Consider the following 11817-nt stretch of genomic DNA (forward strand, 5'->3'; position numbering starts at 1 on the left):
GGTGATCATTTTCACGTCCGGTACGTCAGTAATAACATGGCAGGGTCTATGCGTGATGTGTTTTGATAAAAATTCATTTCTCATTTTAATTCGCTGGAATCAACTAGAAGACCAACGTGAGTGCTGAGCGTGAATTGGGTGACATTACGTTGTTTCCACGAAGAAGCATCATTTTCACATGGCTAGCCACGGAAGCCAGATCACGGTGTCAGATGTCCCGACAGGCTGTGTTAAGCCTTGACATGAACTCAGGTTTATGTTTGTCGAGGTCGGTTTTTCTTGTATTGCTTTTTTTCTATTTAGCGCTTTTGCTCTTCGTCGATATATCAGCATTAAAAGCCACTTGGACCGCGCGTATCATTTTTGCGTAGTTGTCTTTTTCTGCTAGCTAGTCTTCAAACACGAGGCATTGTGTTGATGACAATAGGCCTCTGTTTGACTTTTTTCGCTAAGTAAGTTATTGTTTTATCTCTGTGTGGGAGCGCAATTACTCGCACGTTCTGCTGCATTCGTACTGTAGTCTTTGTGCAGACTCTTGTACCCGCCCCGCGTTGCAATTCCCGTTTTGACATGGTCCATGGTGTCGTTGATGAATGACATTGGTGATGTGGCTGTTAGAACCCTTGTCGCCCGTGCTGGAATTACAAGAGCGTTGTGTGTCCCTTTCAGATGTCTCCCTGAAAGCTTCATGCATCAGGGAGCTGATGTCCAGTGAGGCGAGCGTGAAACAGGGTAGCACCCTGGTCGACATCAACACCTCAACAATCGAAGAGTTGGCGAGTGTGGATGCCATCGATAGAGCAACCGCTGAGGCAATTGTTGCCGCTCGGAATGTAAGATATTTTCGGCCATTCGTAAAGGCACATTCTCTCGCACGTTAATTAGTCCTATGTCTACAGGACATTGTTTATTTCAATGGGTACTCTTGTATGTGCCTCAGTGAGCGCTTCAGCGCTCTAGTACGCCCTTCAGTAATTTGTAAACTCGTGCCTACTGTGTCTGGATAGCCGAGAACCTCCACTGGCATACTTGTACAACGGGGCAGAATACCACAAAGATAGGGTGCTGCATGATTGTTCTTAAAACAACACAGTGTGTGATGATTGGCTTTGCCCTCTGTTGTGTTGTAATTCTTAGGAATTGTTTGAGCCAAATTAGAGCACGTCTCACGACGTGTGGCAATTCGTCTAGGAATCAATAAAAGGTGCTCTTTTTCGTTTAGAACACATGCCTTTAATATGCATTGTTTCATGCCATACTTGTCACATTATTGTAGTTTAATGAGATGCATGTGGTGAGTGACTCATCAGTTAAACTTGTGACTAGGGTTTGTCGGATAAGGTCTGAGCCAAAGCACCGACGCCTGTGAAAGTTGACCGTGCAATCGAGCGTTGCTCTGCAGCGGAGCATACATACCTTTACCTCTCACTTTATGTGTATGCTCCCGTTTATAGAAATGTCACTCGGATGGTTTAGGCCTAGATACACTGTTACGTTAGAGGATGTAACTGCCTTTCATTGTCTGACTTTGAAATGGTATTCATTTAAACATGTTTTTCAGTCTCAGGGTAGTTTTGGAGGGGTCAGCGACCTCCTGACAGTGCCCGGTGTCGACCATGAGGCATTGGCTCAGTTACGGCCACACCTGGTGTGTGCCACCACTCCGCACGACGAGGACCGGGCCGAGGGAAGGCGATGCCGCAGTGATCCCAGTTCCAGCCACGAAGAATCGGCCCTGCTTCCTACATCCCCCATTCAAGGACTGCTGGATGCAGCAGCTGCGGAGGACGAGGACTCCGATGACGAAGAAGCGGAAGATATGGACTCGGACGGTGACTTTGACGAGGACAGCGCGCACGAGGAGTGTGGGGACGAGGTGACAGCGGTGGATATGTTAGGGGTAAGTTACGACGGGATTTAGTATAGCTGAAATGCTGGTGATGACCATCTAAATTGCTTTCACCTTACCTTAGTATTTATACAAGTGGTGGATGTCCCGTGGGAGATGCTTCTTACTAAGCGAATCTAAAGCGAATTGTCATGATCATTATATGCGTTTTCATAAGAGCTGTTGTCGTCTGCTACGGTAGTCTTACGTCCGCTTCTGCCGGCTTCTGCGCGTTCAAATTTCCATTGTCCAATCATGATTTAGATCGCGCATGCTGCTCTTTCCATTCAGCACAACAGCGTTCCTGAAACGCGGGTGGAAGGATTGGTTGTATGATAGCTTACGTAGATTGACAAATGATTGCTCTTAGACTCTCGTATTCTCTTTTTTCTTATCGGATGGCAAAAATCTGGTGATATCAATTTGAAAATCATAAGGTGCACATTTTTGATATAATGCTAAATCAGTCAAAAGAACTATGTGAGATACACAAAAGTTCTTTTCTATTTTCTTTAGCCATTTTTTTTTGTGGGGGGGAGAGAGAGATTTACGTTTTGTAAAGTATGATCTTATTTTGATTACAGCATATTAAACACAAGTCAGAAGGAGAGCCTGACCACCCGTTGCCTCCCACAAAGAAGGCACGCTGTCATCAGGACGATGGAGATATTTCCATGGACAGCACCTCAACGGAGCCTCCCATTTCCCCCCACTCCATGTGCCACACTCCGCGCAGGCGCCATTCCTCCAAGCCTCTGCCGCCTGCACAGCTTGGTGCCTGGATAGAGACCTTCCAGGTAATTTGTCCACATTACCTTTGCGGAATTGAAAAAAAAAAGAAAGAAATCACAATATGCAATACGATACAGTAAAATAATAATCCTGTAACAATAATACAGTGGACGACCGGTATTTCGCCAATTATTCAGACTCCCACACGGGACAGTGCCTTTTGCCGTAGCATTAATACATTTTGCGCCTGTTTTTTACCGGACAGTTCAAAGTCTTAATGCTCGATTTTCCGGACCATAGCGCTTGCGGAGCCGCATCAACACCACTATTTTCGTCACTGTGGTGGCAACTGCGAAACTGCCCTTTTGCATTGTGCACTTGGATTGGATTGGTAATTGGAATCCTAGGCGAGACTGCTCGAAAACTTCCGAACCGTACCTCTAGGTGACGCCACAGCGGTGCCAAGACTTTTAGCCTTCCGGGAGTCGGGACGCTCCCCTGAGTTTGTTTGTGCGCTCTGTCGCTGTCGTCTGCTTTCGATGCTGTGGGCACGTCTGCTCGGTAAATTGAGCAGCCGGAAAGTGAGTCAGACTCGTTAGACGATCGCCCTGACCGTGCACAGCCGTCGACCGCAGGCATGGTGAATGTGTTGTCGCTATTGTCAAATATGTGCAACAAACCTATGACGTTAGCACAAATGCAAGCGTACATCAGGATTAGAGCCTGAAGTTTTCGGGAAATATTTTTTTCTAAATTCGGGGAGTAAAAATCGGATAAATAAACATGTGCTCTGAATTCATGCAGATTCGGGCGGAAAAACTTTCAGTACGCTAGATTTGGGGAGAAATTTGGGCTCAGTTACTCAAGCTAACTGAACACCCCCCTCATGTGACGCCCCTCGCGGGCATTTGAGGTATTCACATAAATAAAATAAAAATAAATAAAACTGGTTCGGTACATATGGTGATTTAACTGCGTTAGCTGCCAAACAAGTCACTGTGCATTCCTACAGAAGTCTCAGTGAGGGAAACTTGCCAGGTAAAAATCCGGTTTCACCCTAAATAGGCAACCTTCAATTCGGGGTGCGAATTCGGGGAAGAAAAGGGTTAAACCCTAAAGCTTGAGGCTCTAATCATGACATTCAGGTGCTAGATGGAAGAGGGCACAATTATAGACTTCTTTGGTACAGCTGGTGGTGAAATGCTGAATTTAGTGATCGTTGGGTTCTTCAGACTGCTGTATTATTCGTGCCTTTTACTGGTCGCCGTGAAGTCTGGAAAATCGGTCGGCTACCATACCGTAAAAATACGATTGATGCTTGTCCTTCCGCAGACGTGGAACAACGTCGAGCGCCGTTACGCGATTGATCGGCTCATCGAGGCCTGCGAACCGGAACAGGTGCGGCACATGATGAATGTGATAGAGCCTCAGTTTCAGCGAGACTTCATTTCTTTGCTGCCAAAAGAGGTGAGTTGACGATTGTAACGCGCGTTTATAAGTGTGTAGTTTTCAAACGCGTGAATTACTTCCTTTTGTTCATTATCGGCGCGGCAGTCACTCGGTAGTTGCAGTCCAGTGATGGTTAAACAGTAAATTTGCAGTATGGTTCGTTGAATTCAGTGAATGGAAATGCTATTTTGAACATGTTACGGAAGTTATTGTTGTGTGGAGCACTATGTTAAAAAGTTATGGAATTTGATACGCGTAGTTGATTATGTTTTGAACGCACTTACTGCATGAGAGAATATTAAGAAGAAAATTACTTTCCAAAGTGTCAGAAGGTAGCAGCTCTTAAAACTTTACCGTCTAGCTCTTGCGTCAGAGGAGGCATTTCTATTGAATTCGTGAAGCTTGAGATGAAGCATCTGGAGTAGATGCCACCAATGATGTCAGTCAGAGGACATCCTGAGGACCCCCGAAAGCAGAGCAGACGACACGTACACCAAGATGTGACATCACTTTGTTGCCAACCAATTGGAAAAAAACTTCAAAAAGTGGCTTCATTCATCTCCTCTGATGAGAGCGCTGTATCAAAACCACCTAGGAACAAAGCCTGATAGCTTGAATGATGCGAGGTAACAATTAATGGTGCACTTATCGCAACTCTGCTTTGGAGGTCGTTGCTATGGAGAAAAACTGCCATAAGCCACATGGGCAGCCGCCTGTAGCCGCAGGGAGCCCATTTTTAAAACCCTTTGCGAATGGCGGACATCCCGAATTCATATGCCTATGTGTGAAGGAGTGAGAGGTGAAACAAGGCAGGCCTTCTGTACATAAGTGGTGTTGGCTGTATGCACAGTCTAGGGTGCCTCAATACTAGCTCCCTCTGCATAGGGCAAAGACAACTGCGTCGTCTGCTACATATTTCTGCTATCTGACTCCTATGCACAGCTTGCAAAAGTGTAGCTATGTGCTTAGCGACACACTACATTTTAGTGTTGAGTAAAATGCGTAGCAGAGGACGTTTGAAAAAGTTGGTGAAATCGGTGCACAGCATTCATGCATGGTAAGCGTGGGAGTCAAAATGGCGGCACAGCAGGAGCTGGTATTCAAGCCGTAACTCGGTGTGAAGTGTCACGACCCCTTTAAACGTCACCCCAGTTGGTAGAGTGCTTTACAACTGTGAGTAAAACGTTTTCTCCGTGCACTTTCAGCTTGCCCTCTACGTGCTTTCCTTCCTGGAAGCGCGCGACCTTCTCCGGGCGGCCCAGACTTGCCACTACTGGCGCATCCTGGCGGAGGACAACCTCCTCTGGAGGGAAAAGTGCCGGGAAGCCGGTATTGAGGATGTCAAGGAGGTGCTGGGTAGGAGAGTGGCATCACCTCCGGTGCGCAACGGGAGCTGCGTGCTCGAGGGGCAAGTGGCCTCAGCACCCATCCCATGGAAGGCTGCCTTCATGCGCCATCACTATATTGAAATGAACTGGAGGTGCAAGCCAATCCGAGAGCCTAAGGTAAACGCTTGTACATACCCGTCAAATGCGCTGTATGTGCACATTTGTGGAAATTTATGCAAATGGGTTTTGTGTGCATGTCACCAAAGCGAAATGCTACTTAAGATGCATGTTTTGAGCAGTTGACAAGCCTTGAGGCGTGCCGTTTATTTAATTTATATGCACTATTTATAGAGCCTGAAGTTTCTTGGGGGGGGGGGTAAAAATCTGGTAAATAAACGTGTGCACTAAATTCATGCGAATTCGGGTGAAAAAAAACTGCCGGTATACTAAATTCGGGGAGAAATCGGGCTCAGTTACTCAAACTAACGGTACGGATTTGGTACAAACGGTCATGTAACTGCATTTGCTGCCAAAAAAAGCAAGTTAATGCATTCCTACAGCCATCCCAGTGAGGGGAATTTACCAGGTAAAAATCCGGTTTCACCCTAAAGGGTGAACCTTCAATTCGGGGTGCAAATTCGAGGAAGAATCGGGTAAAACCCTAAAACTTCAGGCTCTAACTATTTACCATTCCACCTAGCCATATTGTTGGCCAGTGGGTCCTTCGCACTTTTGAAAAGTGCACGAGTTATTCCAGAGGTGCTGGCTATTTGAGAGATTTATTGCATCAATTCTTCTTGCTTTAATAATTGTCTCACTTTTACCTTGGTCATCGACATCTTACCTAATTAGAATCATCACCAGTGTTTGGGACATCACAGACAGTGTGGCTTTTTGCCCCATTAGTAAACAGCAAATGATCATCACCGTAATCAAGTATGGTGGTTAAGTGCCACTATGTAGGGGCCAGCAGCTGGGTACTAGATACTTTTCATGTGCCTTCTAGAAAGCTGCCATGACTGCACGTTGACGGATGATGATCGTCCGGATTGATTTTTCTTTGATTGATTTTGATTATTCGGATTGATTTTTCTTATTGCAGGTGCTGAAGGGCCATGATGATCACGTTATTACGTGTCTCCAGTTCTCGGGACAGCGCATTGTCAGTGGATCAGACGACAACACTCTCAAGGTGTGGTCTGCTAGCACGGGCCGGTGTCTTCGTACTCTAGTGGGCCACACGGGAGGTGTTTGGTCCTCGCAAATGTCGGGGAGCCTAGTAGTGAGTGGGTCGACGGACCGCACGCTTAAAGTGTGGAACGCGGACACGGGGCACTGCGTGCACACACTCTACGGACACACCTCGACGGTGCGCTGCATGCACCTGCACGCCAATCGGTAAGAAAGATGGAAATAAAAATTCACACATAGCAGAGCAAGCGTTTGGGCTGGTTGGTTCATATTGAATTAAAAACAATTAAAAACCCCCAGTGCTGGGTAGGACAAGGACAGAGGATAAAAGGGCAAGGACCAGCACAGTTTTTAATTGAGAAATTCGCACGTTTCCCAAAGCCTTACTCTGCTTAATCTCATAATTTGTGTACCCCTAGTTTGGTTTTAAAAAAAGTGCGGGTAAAAAAAGGAAAAGTGTGCGTATGTGCAGCCGCGTTTTTGTGCGGTTGTCTGGCTCAGCATCCCTCTCGGTGAGTGGTTTCTGCCAGAGCTGTGCGAATATTCGGAATTTCAAACATGAAACGAATATCGGATGCTATTGCAAAATGCTATTCGCAGCCTGTTTTCAGTGTTCGAAATTTTCGAATATTTTTCTAGTAGTTCTGAATCAAAAATAACAAAGACTGTTAAGAGCATCAACTATTTACTATATACATTAAAAAACAAGACTTTCGTGCAGTAGGCTGTACTACTACTTATTTTTGATTCTGCATCGCCAGAAACTTGTACATTGTTTTTCTTCACGCTCCACAGGTTTTCCCGGCGATTTTAATCCAAGTGCCAGCTAAATTAATCCACGTGAAATGCAAACTTTCTGGAGCACGGATTAATTTAGCTGGCACTTGGATTAAAATCGCGGGGAAAACCTGTAGTAGTTCTGAAGCAAGGTGTGTCTATCGCCCTTCTGAGATTGTGTTTTGCCTCATTACGTCCAAGAGTTTGGTGAAGCCCACTTCACGTTACCACCATTGTTCTTTTGGTGCGCAGCTCCATTTTGCAAGTCGGCTTGACCTATTTATACTTGAGCACTTGACCCGCTTTACACTGTTCACAATTTTCTGTGCTCATTTACAAATTTTGTGAGCTCACGGTCAACACTGTACTCCGGACATTGCAGGTTCCTGTAAATGCGCTTCCAACTTTCAGAGTTACTATGTTCAGTAACAGATGGAAATATGTAGTTTAATATGTAAAAAAAAGTTCAAAAGAGCCCAAAATTTTGTTTTAGGACCCTTTTTGTGTGACTGGATTGACAGAGAAATGATTAGGTGGAGTAGCAGAATTTGCATTTTATGGATAAAGTGAAGGAGGTCATGCTATTTCACAAGATCAGTATAACTGAACCAGGTCCTGTGACTATAAGGTAGGACTATATTCCTCAGTTTTCTGTTGTGAACATTGCTTGGACATATTGTCCTTCACAAGAGAAGTTAAACCATTTCACTGACTTCACAAACTTCACATTTTCATATTTGCACACTATTCGAGGTTATTTTGTCTTCTCTAGTAGCTGGAATGTACCGTAACACTCTGACATTCAATTCTGCAGCGTGGTCAGCGGGTCCCGCGATGCAACACTCCGAGTGTGGGACCTGGACAGTGGGACGTGCCTGCATGTGCTGGTGGGCCACGTGGCTGCCGTACGGTGCGTGCAATACAATGGCCGCCTGGTGGTGAGCGGGGCGTACGACTACATGGTGAAGGTGTGGGACCCCGAGCGGGAGGAGTGCCTGCACACCCTTCAGGGCCACACCAACCGCGTCTACTCGCTCCAGTTTGATGGGGTGCATGTGGTGTCCGGTTCGTTGGACACTTCGATCCGTGTGTGGGATGTCGAAACGGGTGCGTGCAAGCACCAGCTCATGGGACACCAAAGCCTCACGTCTGGCATGGAACTCAGGAATAACATCTTAGTGTCAGGCAATGCGGACTCGACGGTGAAAGTGTGGGACATTGTGACGGGACAGTGCCTCCAGACGCTAGCCGGTAAGTGTGCATCCCAACAGCGCCGTACGTCCTCAGGATGTACGAATGACGTCCTAACGGATTTGTACAGATAAAATGGTTAAAAAGCAAGCGAGCTGGTGGCTAAGATCCATGACGAAAACCTGAGACTTTGTGTTGTCGTCTGTTTTTCGTCTTTTTCCCAGTCTCGGGTTTTCGTCATGGATTCGTACGTCCGATGGATATCCCTCCGATATCCATATCTGAGTATCCACATCCATATACGAGTAATATCCATCAGACGTTTGGATCCATTAGGACATCATTCGTACATCCAGAGGGTATTCTGTGTTGTTGGGGCAGTGTGCATTGATGACATGCTTGGTGCCTGTAGGTAGGGAAAAATATTTGCACACTCATGTCCTTGACAGGGTTTCAAGGATTGCACCCACGGGAAAGATAAGTTCATATTGTCGTTCTTGTCAGCAATCTAGGTAACGGATATCCTTCAAGTGTGAAGCGTGGGTCACCCATCAGGAATTTGTTTCAAGCAGGTTGTGGGTTGTATGCTGGTTATGTAAGCAGCTTTCTGCGTACCAAATATTTCTTACTGTCTTGATTTTTGGATTTCATTGCGATTGTCTAAGCATTGCAGAGTTGCGGTGCTCAGACTACAACAGCATTTACTACGTACAGTACGTATTTAGATAAGGCAGAAATAGAATTAACTTGCCACGAGCGTAGCTGTACCCAAATCGCAATTTACTGTCGCTAGTGGACCTTGCACGTAAGAACCCGCAGAGCCCCCTTCATGGATCTTTGTGATGTGGTTGATAGAGTACCTGCAATTAGTGTAACTCCGCAGCCTAGCACTGGTAGCACTGGTGCCGAACGGCTCACTAAAAGGATGCACGCTATCAACTTGTCCCGTGGAGTTTGTCTGTGCATGTTTGGGAATGAGACTAGGAGTAATAAGCGGTGCATGGCTAGCTACCAAGCAGCATATCATCTTGGCCCAGTATTGACAATACTGGTCCAATATTGGGCCTCTATTGCCAATATTGAGCCAAGATGATGTGCTGGTTGGTCAGCTAGCCATGCACTGCTTATTAGACAGTCTCATATGGTATCCCAATATTTGTCCAAGATGGGACCAATATTGTGCCCCTATTGCCAATATTAGGCCAAGATGTTGTGCTGCTTGGGTAGCTAGCCATGCACCGCTTATTAGTCCTAGTCTCATATGGTAACCCAATATTGGTCCAATATTGGCAATACCAGTCCAAGATTAGGCCAAGTTGTTGTGCTGCTTGGGGAACCCTTTCACTTGATTGAGACATATCAACTGTTTGTGTGTTGCAGGCCCAAACAAGCACCAGAGTGCAGTGACGTGCCTCCAGTTCAATTCTAAGTTTGTAGTGACCTCATCGGACGACGGCACCGTGAAATTGTGGGACTTGCGCACGGGCGAGTTTCTGCGCAACCTCGTCGCCCTGGAATCCGGCGGCAGCGGCGGAGTTGTGTGGCGCATCCGTGCCTCTCCGACGAAGCTGGTGTGTGCGGTCGGATCGAGGAACGGCACGGAGGAAACGAAGCTACTAGTGCTGGACTTTGACGAGCCAAAGTCGTCCGAGGGTAAAGACCGAACCTAGTGTCTGCTGCGTGAAACAAACTGGCGCATTTTTTTCTTCCAATTTGCCACGTCTACCTCTGCAAGCGGAGGTGGTACTTCCTTTCCTCTCTCCCTTAGGAGAATGGGCATCGTGTTCAGCCGGGTGCATGTTACAGAAAGAGAGACAATGTCAAGAATGCTCGGGCATGCCTTTTTGGTTTTCATGAAGTGCCATGTGTGCACCCGGACGTGGGGGACGAGGTAACTGGGTTGTGGTGTCCAGCTTCTTGCGGTAAAGGAACCCGTGCGACTCGCTGCAGTAGCGCTCGCCGAATATTTGTGCAACGTGCCTGCTTTCATTGCCGAACGTGAAGACGCTGTGGGAATGCTTGGTGTTGCATCTCAAGAGGGTTGGAAGGTAGTCTGAGGTTTCTACTGGTTTACTCATTGCCGGGCCACGAATATTGTCGGGAGTGAACAACACACAGAACAAAGAGTCTTGAGGGAAGCGACTGATGAGGTCAGAGTGGACACTCGGTGGATGAGGCAGGCATGTCCCTTTTTTTTTTAATTCCTTTTTCTTTTTTTGAGAGAGAACTTGACTCAAATCCAACCTTTCCCACCGATCCCTTCGGGTACCTGTCAGCCACTTCAATGTGAGCATACCTTATGTGTTGGCAGATTTTCTTAAAAATAGTTTTTTCGAGTCAGCACAGGTTTCTTTTTTTTTTTTTTTTTTTCAGTTTCCTCCAAGAAAATGAACAGAATTTTACCTTCTTTGAGACGGTTTTGCATGTTGCACCCCTTTTTAATTTTACTCTGACTGAATTGCAGTCTACAGCACTGCCGCACTAATTTATTGGTCCTCCGAGCGTAGCTGGACTGTTTTGACGTCTCTTTACACTGACGGTGTTCAAGTGCAGTTCCGTCGCGGAGTGCTCAACGAGGGGTACACGATTGCTGCCCACTACGGAAAACGTGAGGGTCGGAAATGCCGATTTGTTTTGAGGAATTGAGGACGTGCCATCTTTCGGGGGCTTTCTCGGCGGTGTATTGTGATGGAACGCGTGTGTCGAATTGAGGTAACAAAATTAATTGGGGGCTGGATCATTTTGTACATGGTGTTGTGGAAGGACTAAGTTTGTGTGACGTGCAGGGATTGAAGTGGGTGTGGTTAACTGTGGCGTCGTAACCTTAGGTTCTTTGCTAACCATTCTTTTCGTCGTTGTACATAATTGTATATTTGTATTGTACTTTACAGAGAAAGAGAGTGATTTGAGTTGTTGGTTGGTGCGAAACTGGAGTAAAGTATGTCCCTGCTCTTTTTAGATGTATTGGCTGTGGTTCTTTCTAGTGCTTTGGTACGCGGCACCCTTTATGCAGTTGGATGGAGATCTCATGGGGGTTGACAGATAAAAGGAGCCCCCACAATTGTCCTTATCTTGAGAGGCTCAGAGATAAGATGAAATGGTTGTAGGCTGCTGGCTTATCTTGGCGACTGGTTTACTCTGCAGTTTTGTCTGTCTCTGTTGTTCTGTAAACATCGTAAGAGGCAATTACCTTCACACAAATTCGGTTAGAGATGCACTAATTCTATTTGGAAACCTGCAGAAAAATTAAAGCAGTTTGGG

The 11817-nt window shown here is 46.3% G+C and overlaps 1 protein-coding gene across 2 annotated transcripts; it reads left to right on the plus strand.

Annotated features, from left to right (window-relative positions):
* The first annotated feature begins 8 nt into the window (after positions 1 to 8).
* LOC135394837 (F-box/WD repeat-containing protein 7-like) lies at positions 9 to 11514 on the plus strand. 2 transcript variants are annotated; one of them, XM_064625861.1, is made up of 9 exons: positions 9 to 116; positions 670 to 833; positions 1562 to 1900; positions 2473 to 2685; positions 3953 to 4087; positions 5275 to 5574; positions 6500 to 6795; positions 8180 to 8616; positions 9937 to 11514. In XM_064625861.1, exons 1-9 carry the CDS (start codon positions 56 to 58, stop codon positions 10224 to 10226), a joined length of 2235 nt encoding a protein of 744 aa, XP_064481931.1. In that variant the 5' UTR covers positions 9 to 55; the 3' UTR covers positions 10227 to 11514. The 2 variants fall into 2 exon arrangements, with proteins under 2 accessions (XP_064481931.1, XP_064481932.1); XM_064625862.1 differs by having other exon boundaries at positions 30 to 268.
* Positions 11515 to 11817: the final 303 nt, after the last annotated feature.

The sequence above is a fragment of the Ornithodoros turicata genome, chromosome 5, assembly GCF_037126465.1.
Source record: "Ornithodoros turicata isolate Travis chromosome 5, ASM3712646v1, whole genome shotgun sequence".
NCBI classification, from domain to species: domain Eukaryota; kingdom Metazoa; phylum Arthropoda; class Arachnida; order Ixodida; family Argasidae; genus Ornithodoros; species Ornithodoros turicata.